Source organism: Cariama cristata, unplaced genomic scaffold, assembly GCF_000690535.1.
Source record: "Cariama cristata isolate BGI_N322 unplaced genomic scaffold, ASM69053v1 scaffold13134, whole genome shotgun sequence".
NCBI lineage: Eukaryota > Metazoa > Chordata > Aves > Cariamiformes > Cariamidae > Cariama > Cariama cristata.
Window position 1 is genome coordinate 40,933 of NW_009611389.1, and position 21,359 is coordinate 62,291.

The window sequence follows — 21,359 nt, forward strand, 5'->3', positions numbered from 1 at the left end:
TTTTTCTTTAGATATCTAACATCATGGTTGCCAGAAACAGAGGAGAAGGGGGGAGGTTTTGGGCTGGAATAGCAAGGGAATGGTTTGGCTAGGTAAGGTAGAGTATGGCCTGGAGCAATGCTGCCTCTGAGAATTTCTGGTGCACAGACAGGCAAAGTTCAGAAGACTGGGAAGAGAGCAAGCATAGTGTCTATGTTGAAACAGAGGAAAAAGAAAAGCTGAGCGATTATAGATGTATTGGCTTCACTTCTTAGGTGAAGGTTAAAACAATCCAACAAACCACTTCAAAGTAACTAGAAGTGCATGTGTGGGGAAGAGATGATTAACAGTCAGCAGTCCTGAAAAACTGCATCAAACCAAAATTAATTCTGTGTTAGAGGTAGCCAGAGGGCTAGTGAAAAAGCCTTAGATAGCTGTCATGTATCTTGACTGTCACTTGTGGCATTTTTACAAGTAAACTGGAGATACATGCACGAGATAAAATCACCATACAGTCAGTGCCAGACTTTCCAGAAAAAAATATACACTGACAATAGTTATCAATGACTGATTATGAGACTTGAGAGATTCATCAGGGATGTATCCTGAGTCTGCTGTTCAATATTTTCTTCTGCATCTTGGCTGGCAGAATAAAGAACACGGTAGATCTGCGAATGGCACCACACTGGCAGGAGCTACAGGCACACTGAAAGACAGGACTAGAATTGACTAGTTGGAGAAATCATCTGAAAAAATTTGGATGCAGTTCAGCAAGGACAAATGAAAGATTTGCATCACCTGGTGAGGCATTGGCTCTGCCAGGAAGGATCTGCCAAAATGGATCATATTCTGGAATGCCGTCAGCTGCGTGTTGGTGGTACATAAGGATATTACTTTAAATTACTTCTAGGTGAATTCGCATGTCAAATATGCATCGTCTACAAGATAGGTGGAGTGTCCCTTGTGCTCCGGTCAGCTTTGGTAAGGTCTCAACTGCAAATTGTGGCCCATTTTGGCTGCTGTGTGTCCAGAATGAGGTGAACTAGCTGGGAAGCCCACTGGAGAGCAGCAGGAGTGATGCTACTTCTGACAGATTGACCCATAAGAAGTGACTGAAGAAACTAGAGTTGCTTACCCTTGGGAAGAGAAGACTACAATAAGGCACAACAGCCTTCAATAGATCATGAACTCGTCCGTGTTCTGCCTCCTTGGCAAGTAGCACAAGCAACTGAGGGGCAGCAGAAGAGCACCTTTGACCGTTCCAGGAGAAGATACTATTTCTTTAAATTGAAGTAATGAGTTTTATATTAGATAATGGGCAAAAAACTCGTACAGGGGAAGGACACTGCAGTCCTGAAATAGGCAGTCTGAAGAACAGCCATCACTGGAGCTTTCTTGTACATTTATTGGGAGTGACAGGCACAACCCTGTCTTAAGGCAGAAGATAGATTTGATGACCTTTTGAAATTCGTTCCAGTAGTTTTTGATTTCATGACAGCTATGGTGGTGATGTCACATCTGTGGGCTGATGCTAGGAGATGCACTTGTACTGGAGGAAGGGCACTAACAGCAGCTGATGGCAACAGCTCCAGACACTTCAGGGGCAGGAGATGGAGCAGGGCAGGAATAGTGAGAACCACTAGTTAAGTGGTAATTCTTACCCAGGAGAAGCTGAACAACATGTGAAACCAGTGCTGGCATTGCAGTGGATAGTGGGTAGAGGAGACTTGGACTATGGGCTTAAGAGTGTTCACAGTGCTGGTCTATCAATGTCACCAGCCTCTTCAGTTCCCTGACATGGGGCGGTTAGCCCAGAGCACAGATTCCCGGTGACGTTACCTTTTAGCAGCTCTGCTTGCGTTTTCTGATGCTTCATTTGTATCTGTATTGTCCCTGCTTACCTTCAAGCATGTCTGATGTGTTTCCTCTTCTTTACAGAGGAAGAGAGACAACTTCAAGCAAACAACCGGGATTTTAATCTCCAGTTTGAATATGCTGTAAGTAACTGGCATGTGTTGTTTCATGCAGATGTAATCACAGATGTAGCTGCATCTGCTTCATGTCTTGAATGTTGTTTCCAGGAGGTGACATGACTGTACGCTAGCTATGGCTCTGCTAGCAAGGCAAACATGTGCCAGATGAACCATCGGAGATGGTTCATTGTTGAGTCAACCTTTGGAGTCAACCCTGCATATGGGCAGTTGAAGGAGATCTAATGCTGGAAGAGTATAATGCCATGACTTAACACACTTCCAGAAAATTATTTGTGAGTCAAAGTGTTTGCAGGATCAGGCTCCGAGGCCTTTCAGTAACGGAACCAGGGGAGTCTTCTGTTGGAAACGTGTCTCCACTTAAAGTAAAATGTGAAAGGAAATGTGTCAGTTCCTCAGCTCTTGGAGTGAAATCCTCTCTGGCAGGAAGGTTCTGAATCTGGCCTTTATGGCTTCCTGCCAGCTTTATTTCCAGCTCCTTAATAGCCTATTTAGGTTCATGTTGTGCAATGAAATCTGTGACTCCAAGGAGCACCTTGACACGGGCTGGCTGTGACCCAGGTCTGCCAGGCTACAGTGCCAGGGAGCCCCTTAAATCATAGAATCGTTTAGGTTGGAAAAAACCTTTAAGATCATCAAGTCCAACCGTTAACCTAACACTGCCAAGTCCACCACTAACCCACGTCCCTAACCACCACATCTACATGTCTTTTAAATACCTCCAGGGATGGTGACTCCACCACTTCCCTTGGGCAACCTGATTTCCAAAGCCCATGGGCCATTTGCTGATGCTGTGGGCAGAGGAGGGCTAGCTCAGCCGCTAGACCTGTACTGCCTGGCTACAGGGCCATCTCCTCCGTGAGGAGATCCTGAAGCTGCATTCTTTCAAAGTGTTTGCAGCTGCCAACTAACATTGAAATGAGTTTTGTGAATTTTTGTCCTCTGCACATATGAATTCCAGTGGTGAAATTCATCCTTCAGTTTTACTCAGGAGCTCCTTTGCATCATGTTTTAGTTTAGGAACATCACAAGTGTTTTTTCTCAGTAAGAACTGAAAAAGTAAACATTTCAGAACACTGTAATTTCTCGTGAGATAAAAAGTCTGACTTGCCAACAGCTTTGATCTTGATGTAGCTGATCTGTTGGCGACATGAGCTGGGTGGGTTTCAGTGGTCACCTTTCATCCATGAATTACCCAACACAGGTTAGAGACTTCCTAAGTCCAGAGCTGCTGCATGTGTCCTAAATATGAAATGCACTGTAGTTAATATATGTAAAGGACCATTCAGCATGTATGCCTTACCAAGCCTGATGATTTGAGACTGCAAAAGTACGTTTGATTTGCACAGAACCTGCCAGTAGCATACTGGGGTGGGATTGCCACTACCTATGCATTTGTAATCTTTCATTGAATGATGGCAATGTGGGCTGTCTGCAGTAGTGGGGCAGGAAAGCACGAGGGAGATGTACAATGCTGTCAGGGCAGAGAGAACAAGCAACTCTTCTGGTTCTGAGTCTATTTCTGTGAAAAGCCATTCCTAAGGCTGACTTTGCATGTCACTGCTTCCCAGCTGACTCCTTACATGCCCAAGGATTTGCAAATAACCAAAATTAAGGAAAGGACTGTGAGAGCTCTGGAGGTTTTCCATAAGAGTCTATTGATTAGGTGTGAAAGTGGAGGTAGCCAAAAAGCCAGCTGAATATAATCTGTTAAAACTTGGCAGTGAGTTTTCAGTAATCCTACCTCTCATTTTAGCCAGCTGTGGCTCATGATTTCTGGAGTCCAGTGTAGACTGAGGCTTCGGAAATCCAGAAGACTGTCCAGAAAGAGACAAGCCTCGAAGTGGTGAGTGGGTGGCGAGGTACTAAAAGACTTTAGGTGTTGATGCAAGCACTGTCCTAGCTGTACAGGGCTGCACATCATGTTCTGGCCTGCTTATTTCCAGTAAGTCCTGGCAAAAGTTCAGTTTATTAAACCCACGTTACCATGGTGTATGAAAAGGACTAACCTTGCTCATAAATTACTTGAGAACCCCTGCTATAGATTGCTGGGTGCATGTGGAAATGTCAAAAAGGGAGACAGTCTCCTGGTACCCTCCCAACAACATATGAATGATACTTCTGGAAGTTAGCTCTTCCAGTCCTGCAGTCCACTCCAAGGGTCAAATCTGGGGCCCTTCCTCACATTCAGATTTGTCTGAACACGCTGAGGTTGCACTGGTAAGCACTAGGATGTGGTCCAGGGGGACCAAGACTGTCCGAACACCGGAGCCTGCCCTGGCACAGCAGTGGTTATTCTCAGTTGTCTCTCAGCATGCTGACATTTTCTGGACAGCCTAATTTCTGTCTCCTGCAGCCATGGTCCTCCCTCAACATGTCTTCCCACCGTCACGTATTTAATTTGACCTGCGTACAAGCAAACAACAGAAGCGTTTGGACCTTCCGTGCTTCATTCTGATGCTCAGCTCTTTGGGACGTGACAATCGGCGTTAAGTGGTGATTTGAGTTTTCCTTACAGAGCCTGGAGGACAACAGCTGTCCTCCAACTCTCAGTCCCACAGCGAGGACCATTAGTCCTTGTCCTCCTGCACAGCAGTCTTGTCTTCTCTTGAGGCACATGGAAGGTTGCACCAGTAGCTCTTCCAGCCAGATAAAAGGGCAGAAACTGGAAGGAAACCCAGCGATATAACAAAGATTAGAAAGTATTTTAGACAGTGAAAGCTGCAGGAGTGAGATTTACTTTACTTGGTAGCTTAAGGCCATGTTAGCCATAAAACCTATAGAACAGGTTCTTGTAATAAAGCTAGACGAGGCGGTAAATATTTCTTTAGGGTGAGGCAGTTGCTGAGAAAGGCCAGTAAGGAAAAGAAAGGGAAATGCAAACAGAGATGTAGTGTATTGCCTTACTGCTGGGGCCAGGCTGTGTGTCGCAGCTGGTGTGAAGGTTCGAGTCTTTCACTAAAAGGAGAGTTTCTATTATGTAGACATAGATCAAAGGTACAGAGATGCTTTGTGCTGGATTACTCTCAGTGAGAACAGGGAAGTAGTAAAGTACAATCAGAGGTGGGTGTGTTGTCCCGGAATAGCTGGTGGTTATTGTCCCTTCCTGGTGCAAAGTCTACAGGATATCTGTGAAGGGAGAAGAGAGGAGCTGAGAAAGACTTGAAAACTCTATTGTGTCTGGAATCTGACATCAGCTCTGGCAGCTGCTGAAAGCTGGCCCTCCTGGTATGAAGCAAGACTCCTAAATATGCTCAAACCAGCTTTGCAGGAACCTGCTGCTGCGCTGTGGAAAGCCACGTCTGCCGATGCGTGCAAGGGCATGTCCAGATCCATCACACCTGAACTTGCAGGAGACTTCGGAGGGCAAATTCCCTCCCAGAGCTCACCAGAAACTATGCAAGAGGCCAAGCTGCAGTGTGTCTCTGCCACATTGTTCCAGCCACAGAGCTTCCTTAGCTGAGCACTGGCTGGGCAGGAGGGCTGGATGGCGTGGGAGGCTGGACTGGTGGGGCAGGATGAGGATAAGAGGTGGACAGGAGCTGCATGTGGTGGAAAGCCCCTTAACACAGAGGCTTCATGGTGGGGCTGAGGGACAGTTTCAGAGGAAGAACTGAATGTGTTCTGTGGTCATATGAGATGTGTCATGCAGTGGGCTGGAAGATTGGGGTGGTCTCCGCCCTCTGTGTGAACAGAGGCAGTGCAGACTGAGAGGGGAAGAAGGGAAGAGTCTGCTATCCGAAGAAGCCTTTTACGTGTCTTCTGATGATTTTTGCTGTGATTAAATAATAGGAGGTGCCTGTGGTTAAGGGCAGCAGCTTCAAGCAATGGCAATGCTTGGGAAGGTCAGGATTTATTTGGACTTAGAGTGAAGACTGAAGCTGAACCTAGAGTTGTCAGACTGGTGCCACCCCAGACATCCTTGGCTTTATCTGCACAGCAAGAACACAGTAGCTTAGAAAAAACAAACTTTAAAACAAAGTGCTGTGCAGTTAACTAGAAGGGCTGAGTGTGAAGGTATGTACTACCCACCAGCTCTATAAAATTAGTTAGGAATGACTCAGAAACCAAGTGTGAATGAGTGGCATGCAAAGGCACTTAGTGCAGCACAAAAACGGACTCAATATAGGTCAGTAAAAATGAAAAGTCAAGTCCTATCCTGGGTTTGTTCACACTGCAGACAGGAAGAGCCTTCCTGACTTCACTAAGAGGTTTGGCTGTGTAAAGACTGAAATAAAGTGAAAAGCAAGGTGCCAGCTGTGGTCCAGAAAGTTTTAAGGGCTTTAATCAAGGTTCTTATCTGAGGCAATTCAATCTGGCTGCACTGTCCCCAGCACAGCTGCAGAGGGGACTGCCCCGTGTGGGTCCACCATGAAGGGCTCTCTGTCTGTCAGCACTCTGGAGCAGAAAATCTCTTCTGAAGGCTTTTAATGTTTGCCCTGATCCCAGTTCCTTTTTATTTCTTCACTTCCAGATTGGAATTTAGCACAGCTGCACTGAGACGTCAGGAAGGGCTGCAAAAACAACTTTGAAATTGACTTTCAGACAATAGGAGAGGAAATGCAGGGCCCGTGAGTCAATGACAAATTTCATCTTGAATCAGGATCTAGGGTCAAACCAGCATCCTTTCTACATGACCAGCAGTAAGGGAGCTGCTTGGACTCTGCTTTTGTTCTCCCTGGTCACTTGATGAATTCTGTAGTGAAATAGGAGGGATATATATAACTTCATATTGCCAATACACGTTGCCCTGGGCTGAATCAGCAGCTAGGTTCTTATCTCTTTGAACCTTAATCAGAGACCAAGGAACTCTGGTAGTGGGCTCAGACTCTGCTGCACCTCCTCTGCTTGCGTGCTTCGATCTGAGAAGGATGACTGGTGGGTTATCCTCAAGGACCTTGTCAGTGTGGTCAGGATGGTGGCAATGGCTGCCCTGTATTCCCATCTCAACCTGCAAATGTTTCCCAGTGTTCATCATGCTCAAGGCTGAAGGGAGTGTTGTCTGATCATATGAAAAGTGGTCTGAGTAGTCCCTGAAGGAATAGCTACAGCAGCAACCTGCACTGCTCCTTTTGTCTTTGCAAAGGCATTAGCTGGATTCATCCGAAGACCAACTGAGGCACTGTCAGGGAGCAGCCAGAGCAGAGCTGCCCAATGAAAGGGGACAAGCTGGGAGCTGAGGGTGACCCCAGTGCAGACAATGCCCTCACTGACCAGGGTGCAGTCCTGCAGCATCTGGTTGGGAGGACAGGGCAGGATGTTGGTAATGGGGCCCATCCTGATCATTCCAGAGAAGATGAAGTGATGAACCAGGTCCAGGGTCCATCCAGGGAGCCCAGTCAGGAGTGGCAGGGGACAGGGCTGAAGGTCAGGCTACACTGTAGGTCCAAGGTCAATCCAGGAGGCAGAGTTGGATAGGTCCATCTGGGAAAACAGGACAGATGTCAGGATGGAGACTGGTACACCAACAGCATAGCTCAGGCAAGGACTGAAGGCCCATGGCTGGGCTTGAGTGAGCTCCTGAGCCCTGGACAGGGGTTGTGGATGGAGACACCAGATGAGGTCAAGGCCCTTAAGTCATAGGGCCCTGACAAGCATGAAAGGGTTGAGCTGTGCCAGACATGAGCTGCAGTGAAGTCTATAGACTCCTTTGGGCCAAGTCCTCCGCTCTTCATCTTAATTTAAACCTCATAGATACAAAAATCCTACCATAGTGGTTGGGAGTCTGGTGGTGTGAGACCTTAAGGAACAGCGTACGGTGGTTTGGAGTTTGCGTTCTCTGCACCACTCGGCAGTGCTCTGTCCTCCCCTTCGCTTCTCCTCCCTGCCTGGCAGCAGCCTCAGGTACGGAACTGAACAGGAGGAGAAGGCAGAGTAGTTGAAGGAGATGGGTGAGAGACAAGACCTTTAGATTAGTACTGTACTTGGCCTGTCTCTGAGTGATGGTGTGAGGTTGTCAAGCCATGCCACTTTCATCTGCCGCCGTGCCCTCCTCTGTACCAGCGTGATGAGGACACTCACCACAGTGATGATTAACTGCTCTGTAACAGGATGACACCAGGCAGAAGGAACAGCATAGGAAAACACAAGCAGTGACCACATTTTCCTAGAGATTTTCCTGGAATACCCAACATGTGATGGGATTCTGGAACTCACTTCATTATTACTGCCAAGAGGGGGTCGAGGGTTTACATATGTAAGAAGTTCCCAAAGCTGTTAAAAAGAAAAAGAAAAAATAAAAGAAGAAAAAATAGAGGATTGTGGATTGAATATAGATCTTTTTATTTCTGGTGTTTGTCCAGTCTTTTACATCTGGGAGTGAGGATGAGATCTTTAAAGGGACCAGATGAACCCCATCAGCATCCTACTGGCCTTTCTCAGTCTTTCTGTTGAGTTGGGGCTGCTGCCCACTGTCAGGAATAAGGCAGCGTAGTGGGATCAGAAAGGTTTTGCTAAAATTTGCTTTGGGACAGGTTGCCCAGCTGCTAGAAACTAGTATGTCACTGAGCCAGGGGTATAAATTCAGATGGTCCGTACCCTGCCATACCCTGCCTTTTCTGGGTATCACCCTTTAGCCCCTCTAATCTAGCCGCAAAAACAGCAGTGTCTCTTATTTCCAGTGACTTTCATGGCAAAGAGATGATTTGTTTGCTCAGCGAACAAAGGTAGGAACCATCTGCTGAGTTTTGCCCGTGGTCAGACGTCACAGGCGGGCTTCTGAAAACACCCCCAAAGTAACAGCTCATCCACCAGATCTGGACTTGTGTAACTGTGCCGCGATGAGCACTATTCTTAGGGACAGCATTTCAGTGGAGTCACACCTCCAGGAGGTGTGAATGTAACCCCTGAAAAGAGCAGATGAGAATAATCCCTCACCCACAGACAATGTTGCTCTCGTGTCAGGCTTCGCATCTGGAGAGCTTGAGGCTGACGGTGGGTAACCACGCTCAAGCCTATTCATGTAGGACGCAGGGGCACACAGGAGCTGGCTATGGTCAACCAGAAGTCTAGGGCAGATCTGGGAATAAGTGTAAAGCTCCTAATTCCCATCTTTGTGCTTGGCCCATAGAGCCTGCTTTCCTTAGATGTTTGATTTTTTATAAATCTATAGGAGAACCAGAAGTTCCGGTAAGACCTCTCAATACTTAATTGCTGCTTCAAAGATATTTCTTCTGCATCACTGTTCTCAAATCGGAGTGTGCCTCACTGAAGACAGAGTATGGTGGGGGTAAGGCAGATGGTGCGTTATAGGCATTGCTTATAAAATGATGGTTGTGTACGGAGCGTTTAACACACTGCGGTGCTGCAGGTTCCCATCGTATCCCTCCCACCCCAGAGTCAGGTTCTGGTACAGCTCTAAAGGAGTGACGGGATGTGGTGGTGTTAAGCATCAGGGAGTACGATAAGATCAAGAGCAGAGGCCAACTGAGATTTCCCTGCAGTCAACCGAGAGCCCGAGCTGTCAAAGGTTGCAACCCTGTAGTATTGCATGGAAACATAAATGTTATCTTACACAGAGCTTCAACTGTATCTGTGATGTGGGAATGAAGAGCTTTGAACTGGAAAGGCTGAGGTTTTCCCTAGTTTGTTTTTATCTTTTAATATTGATATTCCTTTAGCCCCTGAGGGCCATGAATAAGTTACTTGTTGAATTAGAAATCTTCATAGTGCTTATGAGGAATTCTTTTTTTCTGGTGCTTAGTTTTAATTATAGATTCTGTAATAATGAGAAGATCCACTGTAATACTTCCTGTCTACCCTGGGGTCTGAGTATCCCAGTGTCCCAAAAGACGGTGTATGTCAAACAATACCATGATCCTGAACTACTATGGAGAAAATAGTGGATGTCCAGATTCCTGCAGTTAAGCATTTGGAAGCTGTTATGACTGCGTTTTTTACCATGCCTAATGGCAATAGGAAACAAAATGAATGGCTCTGGTTCATTCAGTGGTTTTCCTGACGTAATTAATGGACAGAAATAGAAGGCAGGAATTGAAATAAACCACTCCCATTCTTTTCTTATCCCCTCTGAGATTTTTACAGGCAAAGATCTATAAACTTTATGTGAGTGTTCACGGAGTAGTTTTTCCCCATGTTGCGTGTGACCCTCCGAAATCTGTTGACACACAAAGGTCAAGTCCCCTGTACTTACTTTTCCCTGAAGCTATGGTCTTCTCTTTTTTTAAGTAAGTGGCCGTGACATTTTCTTAGGATTAGTGAGCAAGGTGCATCTTTAGATACAGTTTTTATTAAAAAATCTGCCAGACTCTGGGTCTGGTGGACACAGACTTGTCAGGCAATTTAGTTTTTCTGTATGTTGAGTTTGCAGAGGTTGCTGCTATTCAATTGCTTCTGTTTTAGCAGTGTCCGTGGAGCCTGTGTGCAGCGCATATCCCATGGTGAAGAATTTTGAAATAACCCAAATTTAACTATGTGTCATGACATTTAGATCACAGGCAGAGAGTTAACCACACCCGGAGATGGCTACATAATGCCAGGAGACAGGCAATATTGTTTATAAGATGATCACTGATAAACATCTTCTCTTGCTGGAGTGCAATCAACAGGAGGATTTGGCGAGCTCTTCCATGAAGGGCGTTTCCATCTCTGCTCTTTGAGAGACTTATTAATTGGCTTGTACAAGGGATAAAACATGAAGTTAATGCTGAAAAATGTTGCTGTACTTTGTGTCTGGACACAGCAAAATCCAGTAACTGCCTAAAATGGAACAGCTTCCCTGGTACACAGCTTACGATGGTAATCTTAAATAATTGGTTTAATGGTGGAAACGTGCTGGTGTATGTAAGTTTAGATGTCAAGATCCTGGATTAATGCATGGATTGGAGATGGCCTGTGGTTCACACTTAGTAGCTCCTGTCCTCCCACCAGCTTAGCAATACCTAAAGGCTGTTAGAATACTACAATCACCATTTTCTCTCCTGTTGGACCAGCAAATCTATTACTGAATGAAGGCGCACTGGGTAATATCTGCCTCCTTGTGCTGAGACACCTTAGGTTCTCTGGGAGGGGGTTAGTAGGCATCTTCTGGAGAGGAATTTTAGATGTGCTGGCAACAGATGGCAGAGGTGCTTCCAGGACTAAACCTGGATGAGTACTTGATAAACTTCATGTAAAAGAAAGTCTAGCACACTTAAAAACTGAAGGGACAGCCCAAGATGGTGGGCGCGGTACAATGGATTGAGCCTGTCTCTCAGGTGGTAAGAATTGGACGAGAGTGCTTTGATCTTCGAGGAAGAAAATACCCAGTTCTGTAATCTTGAGCTTCAGTCTTTCTCTGGTTTGAAGAAGACAGATGGGGGAGCAGCCATTGCTTGTGGCTGGAGGGGCCGGCTGCAATTAGGAAAGGAAACTGGAAATCAGGAACAAAGCTGCAACTCGCTTACTGAAATGGTGAGTTCTTGTATTAGTCACTGTTTGCACAACACCATATTCAAGTGATCTTTGTGGAATAGAAACAAGCCACCTCTCAAAGTTGCTGAGTTGAGAGGCTGCTGAATCAGCTGAAGATAATAATGTCATGTTCTGCTCCTGGGAGGACCTATAGGTCGTGTGGGGCTGTCCAGCCAAAAGGTGCTTCAGAGTCTCAGACAAGTTATAATTGACCCCTTGTGGATTTTCTAACACTGCTTTCTACAAAGCTTTCTACAAATTTGCTTCCAGCAAAATTATTGTGTTCTGGTAACAGTTTTTAATTCTATTTGTGTATTCTGTAAGAAGGAAGACTATTAATAAAGAGAAGATGCACCTCTGTGAGTGACTGCATGTACCTGTATCTACCTGCAGTTGCATTGTCATAAACTGCGCGTCATGTTTTCACCAATTCTGAGAGGAATTATGTCTGTTTATCCAGGCTCAGCACGATTGTGTGGGGGAAAAGGAAATGGTTTTTGAGCTGCTGTTGGAAACAATGCTATTGCTAAATATAAGCAAGTAAAAACACAGTTGAAATGGGTTGTGCTGTAATTTTGTTTCCTGTTTTACCGGTCCTATTTATTTTCCTTTTTAAAAAACAATTCAATTAAAACATCGAAATACAACTTCTTCACTTTCCTGCCTCTCAACCTGTTTGAACAGTTTCAGCGAATAGCCAATGCTTACTTTCTTTTCTTGCTGATTTTGCAGGTATGAATTCACTGTGCCGTTTCTAACAGTTTGCATTGTCCGTTATCAAAGCCAGTCTATGTATAGTTGTAATAAAGTGCAAGCTATATCCCCTGTTATGAATTAGCGTCTTAGTAAAACCTTAAAGTAGATAGAAAGTAGGGCAGAAAAAAAGCAATTTCCTCTCTTACCTTTGGATATGAGGATTTGAACTAAATGAAGAAAAAAATTTAATTAAAGTTTTCAACAAATTGTGTACCTTTTTCACGCCTTGTCCTACTACCCCTTTGTGTCTAGATCCGAGCGGTGCTGGCAGTCCTTGGATTTGCATTGCTTATTCCTCCTGTAGTACAAAAGGAAGTTGTCTCTTATCCATAGGTTTAAAGGCAAATTCCATTGGCAATCTCAAAGGAAACAGTGAGAGGAACAACAAATTTGTAACCTGTACTGTTTCCCTGGAAAACAAAGAGTTAACATCATCAAGGTTGGAGCTAGTTTGCATAAAGCTGAATATTGCTGCTCCCTGCTCAGCAGGGTGAGGAAGGTGCCTAATATGGAGCGTGGCAGACACCGGCAATGCTATTGAACTAGGTGGCTCGTAATGGCATTGAGTTGCACTTTGCCCATCACTGTTGGTAATACTGCTCTATCTGAAAGCTGAATGCACTGGAGAAGTTGGTATCAGGATTTCTGCCCCTTTTGCTAGAATATGGATAAATGCAGTGTACTCTGTTTCTGAGTCATACTGGAATACACGTCAGAAAAAGGGTATAATTTTGATTATGTTTCAAGTACGATATTTTAAATTTGACCATTTCAGTGCACACAAGTTTGCAAAATTACCTTTTTCAAATGCTCTTTTCCAATTTCAGTTCAAAAAAGCATAGGCAAAATTTTGTTAAGTATGTAGCAAACTACTTATAATCTTCGTATTTACGGGGAATGAATTTGGGAAATTTCAGCCCACATATATTTTTCAAGAAACTAGTGAGAGTGCTTTTTCAGCTAAGCTGACAGCATTGTTCCTGTGTTGTCTTACTGCACTCTAGCTGTTTGTCTCTCAAAGGCGTAGTATTTCAAACTATTTGCCTTAAATTATTCCACTGTGTCTTTTGCTGAACCATCTAGGAGTGACTGTGTATAAAGGCATGCAGCTTTTTCTGCTGCTTGCATCAAGGTAGGCTAAAGATGGCAGCCATTAGTCTTTTATATTTACATATTCCTCCATTTCATTTTTTTCCATCTTCTGCCCACTCACGCCATCCCTGTAGCCCTGGGAGTATCTCTTCCTGCATCAGGAGTGGGTGTGATGGGTAGGCTGTGGGAACTCTGCCTCCCCACCTTTGGCAGCCCAGTAGGACAAGCATATTGCCAGTTAGGTGTGAAGACACCAGTTACATGTCTCTGCAGTCTCCACAGCGGAGCAGGGCTGTGCTTGCCTCTAAACATCATTCCTCCTGGATGGATTTGGTGGCGCCTGTAGAATCCAGGTTGTGGCAGTGCAGCATAAGGACCAGCCCTGAAGAGCAGCTCTCCACCCTTAAGCAGCTGCTTTAGTGGCATAAATGTCAACATCACAATGCACATGGAGTTGACATTGCCCAAATCCAATCTGATGGACACACTGACACTGTTATCACACTGCTTCCATCATTAGTGCTGTGCTTCTAGAAGAAGGGAAGAACTATGCTAGGGTAAGACATCCATCTCGGCATCACTGAAGGCATGACAGAGTCACCTTCAACTAACTCTTGGGTCCTCTCACTATTAAAGATGTGGGAAACAAAAATGGCTCTGTTGATCTTGGAACAGCAAGGTCAGCCCTGGAAAAAGATGTGTGTTTTTTATTGATACGAAGTTTACTTCAGCAAAATGGGAAGAGTTACTGAAACAAAAACCAGAAGCATTTGAAGACTGTGCACAGCAGACCTTTCTCAGGTAGCTCTGGGTCCCTCACAGCAGGCTTGCCCATGTCAGTACCTCCAAAGAAATCCAGTGGACACTTTGCAATCTCAATTTTACAAACAACAAGAAAGAGCAACCCACTACACTTCCTGACAGCTCCATGTTTATAACTTCAATTACAGCTTGTTTTGCAAGCAAAGCATGGGTTCCCTGGCTGTCCCACCTTTGTGAGGTCACATACAAGCAATAGAGCTGCATTTCTGTCTTTATTCTGTATTCGAGTATCATAGAAAAGCGTTGTCTCTAGCTTTCACAGAAAACAGTGGTTTGTTTCCATCTGTTTGCTGAACTGGCAGGGCGGAAAATTTCTCAACTTAGATCTTTTCTTCCTACAGTTGATTCCTCAGATTTCCTCGCTGTCCTGGTTTACAACGGTGGTGCCCCTAGTGCTGGTGCTGGCTGTATCGGGAGTCAAGGATGCCATCGATGATTTTGTAAGATTTGTATTGCTGACCTGTACTGCCTGTGATTCTTCAGCACAATGGCTAAAGCAAACCACTTAAAATAAACACAGCCAGGGGCTGGTAGTTGGAGAAATGGTCTGTAGTCAAGATGGAGTTTGAGATTAGATCCCCAAATCTATAGTTCATTGCCTAAAAATAAGCTAGAATTTCCAAATTGCTGAGCAGCCCAGCAGCTCCACTAACTTTCTCTGAAACTGCTCAGCATATCTGAATATGTGGTCACCAACAGATATGTCTGGACACATGCACAGAAGTCTGCTCTCAGGCTTCCACTTTGGAGAATTCATCCTCTGCATTCTAGCTGCAATGTAGGTGGAAAAAGCATTTGGTGGAAACTAAGGATTCAACCTGTGTGTGGGCTTTCAAACTTGCCCACCTTTCACGGAAGTCTGCTCCCATCGGAGCTAATGGTCAAGTCCCATTGACTTCATTGGATGACGTTAGAGCTGAGTTTAGCATCTGATTTTCTGTCATTATTAAAATAATTTTAATGCTCTGTGGAGACTTGGTGGAACTTTGCAAGTAGACAGGTGAGAGGTGGTGAGGTGCTCTCCCAGGGAGCAATGCCAGCAGCCACTTTCCATATCCGAGCAGAGGAATGGATTTCTCTGGTGTTTACAAAACTGTGATAGGCAGGACCAATGCCAGTTGAGTCAGGACTGTGCTAAGTGACATAGAAGGCTCTACCCTCCTTCCCTCCAAGAGCAAGCCCCATGTTGCCTGTTGCTCTTTGCAGTCCAGTTACGCCCTATATTACTAGTGTAAACATGAGCTTGACTGAGACTCGAGTGTGACTCTAATCTGCCTGACCCGTTCACCCAGCTGGGTGAAAACCTAACTGCCTACAGCTCTTGCGTGCTTGGTTTCCTGCATATGCCTTTTAACGTACTGATCAAATTTTCAGAATCGACACAAAAGCGACAAACACGTCAACAACCGCCCAGTCCAGGTCCTGATCAATGGCATGTAAGTCCTTTTTCTTTTACTGTAACTTTGACTGGGAAGAGCATTTTATTAATAATAATTTTTTTCTGTGTGATTCCCAAGGATCACTAAACAATTTAAAATTGGATTGTTTTTCACACCATTAGTTCAGTGTGCAGTTCTGGAATATGTGTCTGATTAATGAACCCAAGACACAGTACCACAATCTTTGCAGACATTATGGCTGTGACCTTGCACTGACAAAAAGTAAATTATTTCTGTTTCTGGATATATGTATGTTTAAGTGCTACTTTGAGAGTATTGTATTATTTTACTCCTTACCCTAGAAGTAACAAGCAAGGCTATCTTCCCACGTCCGTTCATGTTCATAGCATTTATTTCTGCATTAAGCAAAACTAGGCATTACCAACAAGTTATTTTAAATCAAGAAGCAGGAATAGCTTCCTCATACATGTCATAATACTTGGAGTACGTGTAGCACTTCTGACTTAGATGTACTCAAAATATTTCAGCTGTGTGCTTTGGACATTGTACTGCTAGCACTCTTCTTTCCTGCAGAAAAAATAGCAGAGGCTTTGACTTCTGTGGCAGACAGATGTGCTGTTTACTTGCAGCTCCATGGAGTCCAACTGTGTGTAAGACACAGCTGTAGACAGCTGTGAAGTCTCTGATCACTTTTTTTTTCCCATACTATAGATAGCAATATGTTGTGTAAACTTCAACAGATGATCAAACAGTTAAAAATATAACTGGAAACTGAAGACTAGGAACATACTTTTTGTGCTTTCTGCTAAGGAAACCAGTTTCTTGGTTTACTGTGTATTAGTTACTGTGTCTAGGAAATATACATTGAAATAGAAATTTTCTAATACTTTGCCTTTACTCAAAAACTGAAAACAATAGGTCCTGCCCAACTCTGACCAACATTGAAACAGCAAGGCTGAGCTGAACTCAAGCTTGAACACCCAGTCCTATTTTGATACAGCTCTTGATATTTCTCACCTCTAGATTTTGCATATACAGCTATCGTGACTTGGTTATGTTGGTGCTTGCAGTTTAGCTGGCTTCTGCATGCACATCTTGCTTAGTGCTGTGAAGGCCACTGCAGAGACGGGCTTAGCTAGGCACATGTACAGCCTAAGAACCTGCATTGGCCTTCCTGACAGCCAGATCTGTTGCTCTGGTCCTTAATACCACTTAGGAAAACAAAGACAACTAGCAATTTTCCCATGTGTTTGGGAAGTCTGTTACGCAAAGTTGAGAGTTTTTTTCTGAGATAATGTAGCCCTTTAGGAGAAGGAAGGGAGTAGTCAATCCAGAGAGAAGGATAGTCCGCAAGGACTGTGCTGCTGTTCTGAGGCTTGGTCTCAACCCTGCATGGGTCACCTCAACCATTGTTACTGCTTTTTTTTTGCATTGTGGTGGTCCCTTAGCTTAGTATGGATCAGGCCACATCGTAGCAGACCCTGCTCCGTCTGATCAACAGCCCAGGTCCTGATGGCACCTACAGTCTGGCTTCAGGAGCAGAGCTGAGTATCCTAATTTCCCAAGTGGTATTTGCTTTATGTGCCTACTTACTAGGGGTTTTCTTGCAGGTTAAAGGATGAAAAATGGATGAATATCCAAGTCGGGGATATAATAAAACTAGAAAACAACAACTTTGTGACGGTGAGTACAGTTTCTCTCCATCCTGCTCACAGTTAGTCTCTGTAATTACTCTTACCACTCAGAAGAAAATTAATTAGTAGTGATAACTGCCTCAGAGACCTGCGGCATGCAGAAACCACAAGCAGCATTGCAGCGCCTTGCCCGCTGACTGCATGCACTCATGCCAAGTCTGTCTGTCTGTGTTCAGGCCGATCTACTGTTACTGTCAAGCAGCGAGCCACACAGCCTGACATACATCGAGACAGCTGAGCTGGACGGGTAAGTGATCACTGCCCTCGGGTGCAATCACTGCTACCAGTGCAAGGCCAAATCTCTGGTGACCCTGGGTGCTGCAAGCTTATCTGCAATAGCTTTGGTAGCAAGAGTTTCCAAATATGTAGAATAAACTTGGGGTAGGTATCTTGAAAAGAACATCTTCTGGTGGATGCTTTTGCCTCTTTGAGTGCAAATGTCATGTGAGGAGGGGACTTTACTTTTTATTGTTGGTGACAGTTCTTCTAACACTGAGAGTTAGTTAGAAACATGTTCCTGCAATAGCACAGGTCACTGGCAGAAACTTTCTGTTTCTTGTATCTCCCTTAGTCTTTTCTTTTAGCCAGATTGTCTGGGTGGGGTAATCACAATGATAGTTCCAGTGATCGCCTTTGGACTGCTATACCATAGTACTAATGCCTTCACACTGGAAAGGCTTGCAAACGTTGCTCACTCCAGGGCACAACTGACCACAAGTCAAAGGGCTGCAGCTAATTTGTATTAATTGAAATAAACTGCAGCTGACCTCATCTTTATGACCCAATTTGCATTACCTTTTCTGCATTGCCTGGAGCTAGCATCAGCTTGAAGGACTAAGGGAGACCAGAGAGATCAATAAATTGTGTCTTTCCCAAGACCCTACAGACAGCCCTTTGGACTTTCCCAATCTGGTTTCTGCTGAAAATGAGCTTGTAGTTCTTGTATGCACAAGTGCCAGGGAACACTTTTAGGAGGCCCTGAACAAATGGAGTGTTTCTTTGACATTGTGTTTCAAACTCCCCAGCTAGCAAGTCCCAGGACTGGAGTACTCTTCAGGACCAGAATACCATGGGAGAAGATCCAGAGCTGTCCTATATGCTCAGATACCTCAGGGTTCAGTGTGGTATGAGTGGCAGGATAGACAGTGAGATGCTCAGGGAGCTGAGATACTTGATCTTGGACTTTGTGGTGAAAATGAGAATACAGAGCCACCTCACTCTCTTTGGCACCATGGTACCGTGTCCAGAATTCCTCTGCACTGCTTGTCTTTGCAACTGAAAGAGACAGCTACACCTTTTGGTGAGGTAAAAAAGGCACATGATGGCATGGTCCGTCAGATGCATCTGTCCTCAAGAGCAGAAGTGACTTTCAGGGAGAGCTTTCAGTTCACACATGACTTTCAGTTCATGTTTTGGTCTGATGTTATTTGTTACAGTGAAACAAACCTGAAGGTGAAGCAGGCACTGACAGTCACCGCAGAGCTTGGAGAAGATCTTCAGAAACTGACAGAGTTCAATGGTGAGTCTACATGGAAAATTTACTTTCCAGAGGATTTGCCCAAACTCCGGAGTGCAGAGAGTGCCTGGGAGTCTTCCTTTCAGGCTGTCGGCTCTTCCCTGCTAGGACTGCTCTGGATGCAGCCACGGAAGAACAGAATGGGCACCTTGCAGTCTGTACAGCAGGTATCAGCAGCATATGTAGAGAAAGAGGTCCCTCTTTGCTTGCAGGTCTCAGCGCCATGCATGATTAAAGCCTGAAACAGCATTGGTAGCAATTCTCTTTCTGGCTGCACAGTTTTCCCTAGCATCTGTCTGTACATGTTGAGAGTACCCACCTCGAACCTCAGTACAGGAGTTTGTGTAATTGCACAGTGGAAACTGTTTTCCCAAAACTTTATGCTTAATTCTGATCTCGAAATGTTTTCACACTGCACTTCTACATTGATGCAGCAGTGCTGACGCATCGATTTAGCTTCCAGACACTGCACAGAGCTGAGGACCAACTGTGTGCACAGGACAGGGGACTGCTTCCCAGCCTGAAAAAAACCGGCATTTCTCTCCTGTCTTGATGCCACAATAAAGACTGCATTTCAAGATATTTAAGGACAAGCAATGCAGATGCAGTTAATGGGCAACATGTCCTTTCTTAGCACTGTTTTGTATATCAAATATAGAATAGAATAGAATAGAATAGAACAGAACAGAATGTTTCAGTTGGAAGGAACCTACAACAATCATCTAGTCCAACTGCCTGACTAAAAGTTAAAGCATGTTGTAAAGAGCATTATCCAAATGCCTCTTAAACACTGACAGGCTTGGGGCATTGACTGCCTCTCTAGGAAGCCTGTTCCAGTGTTTGACCACCCTCTCGGTGAAGAAATGCTGCCTAATGTCCAGTCTAAACCACCCCTTGAACCATTCCCATGCATCCTGTCACTGGATACCAGGGAATATACAGCAGCACATACACAGAAAGGAGCCAGACCTGTCAAAACCAGAATACTTCATGCTCACGCATCATCTGTTGGCAGAGGGAGGATGGGGGAACAGACCAAGTGGTGTTGGTCACACTCTGCAGTGCCCTGCTGGCTTAGGTAGGAAGGCAGGATTACGGGAAGAGTCGGTATGGAAAGGGGTGGAGTGAGTGCTGCTGTCCTTGGAACGTCTCAAGGACTGCAGGCAGTCAGGAAATATTTCTAGATAAAGAGGAAAAATAACTTTAAAAAAAACTCTCTTCAAAATAACTGGATGATTCCAGGACAAATGGTGGGGACGTGGCAAAGAGTTAGCGTAGCTAGGACTGTCTCTGGTAGAGTCATCCAAAGGCATGGGCTTTTCTTTTGCCTTCTGCTTTGAGGTTTCACACAGTAGTGTGTGTGGTCTCAGCTGAGTGTCAGCTCAGTACATCAGGATTTCTCTGACGTGATGGCTGAGATTCTGAGTGTTTCAGGTCTTGAGAAGTATGTTTTTACAGGTGCAGTTAGATGCTTTATGTTAATAGACAGAGTGGCATGCCTTAATTATTTTCCTAAAGAGGCTGCAATGTCTATCAATTTGTAAGCCAAATCTTAGCCTTAAATAATTTTTCAAGCATTTTCTGTGTAATACTTATGTAAGGATACTGCATTCTTGAAAGTGCATAATTAAAAAAATGTTTCAAAATCTTTTGGAAAATTAAAACTTTTCTTATCAAATATTTATTTGTCCTGTAAATATCTATTTTAGTTATGCTGTAAATAAAAGTGGCCTCTTCACAATACTTAAAATGAATAAAATGTTTCCCAGGATGATTTATATTTGGCAGAGTACTGGGAAGAGTGCCTGGAATCAGACTCAACCTTGCATTTCCCTTAGCAAACCTCTGTAGAAGTATTTAAATATTTATGTAACTTTTTATCTAATTACTTCTTAAGACAGGAAGAGAGGAAAGGGTTGAGTAGCTAATACAGGCACTCAAAGGAATGCTTAATGTGAGTTATAATGTTTGTTGACATTGCGATGGTTCAGATAAGGAAGATGTTGCAAAATGCTGAACTTTATTTGATTTGGGGAACGGGGAGATGAGAACGGAAATAATGCTTTTCAGTTACCTACTAGTTATCACATGTAGACTTGGCAATGTTTAACTATTTCAGGTGAAATGTGTTGCAGATATCTTCTTACTGTTAATGGGAGGAAGAGGCAGGAGGCATGCTGAGGTATCTTCAGCTGCAGAGTTATTGGGGTCAGTGCAGGTATATTGGGTGAATCTCTAGAGCTTCTCACTTTTTTTGTGATCAGTCTAATTTGGATGAGTCTCCTCTGATCTCAAAATCAGCACACCAGTAACCCAGACCCACCTGCTTACTGGAAAGCAGATGTGGATGTCGACATGCAAGGTACTCACATGAGCATTGTCCCACAGCTGGCATGAGGAGAGGCATTGTTTCGTGCTGGGGGATCATGCCCTAGATTTGGTTCACCAAAGTCTCACTGTGCTGTGTTTCAGGTTGCGCTGCAAAGCCTCTGCTTTCTTTGTGCTTTCCAAGGGGTTGCAAGGACTGCAGTGAGACGGGTCTGGTTACTGTAGAGTTTTAGAAATGATGGAGTACAGTTCTGATTGTTGTTGGATTAACTAGATGCTAAAATAGAAGATCAGCATGGTTGTTAGTATGAGTTCTGATGTCACATGTATCACTGAATTTCCTAATTGCTTCATCTTTCAAGTCTGATAA

General features: G+C 44.4%; 1 protein-coding gene across 1 annotated transcript in view; it reads left to right on the forward strand.

Annotated features, from left to right (window-relative positions):
* Positions 1-1,104: 1,104 nt before the first annotated feature.
* The window catches only part of LOC104160175 (phospholipid-transporting ATPase FetA-like), a gene marked incomplete at both ends in the record, with an annotated part of 47,790 nt that continues 27,535 nt past the window's right edge, over positions 1,105-21,359 (forward strand). The window contains 8 exons of the mRNA XM_009698245.1: positions 1,105-1,135; positions 1,916-1,975; positions 11,999-12,113; positions 14,393-14,491; positions 15,426-15,487; positions 17,062-17,134; positions 17,322-17,392; positions 18,582-18,664. Coding sequence (XP_009696547.1) covers positions 1,105-1,135; positions 1,916-1,975; positions 11,999-12,113; positions 14,393-14,491; positions 15,426-15,487; positions 17,062-17,134; positions 17,322-17,392; positions 18,582-18,664 — 594 coding nt within the window. The remainder of the gene's footprint in view (positions 1,136-1,915; positions 1,976-11,998; positions 12,114-14,392; positions 14,492-15,425; positions 15,488-17,061; positions 17,135-17,321; positions 17,393-18,581; positions 18,665-21,359) is intronic.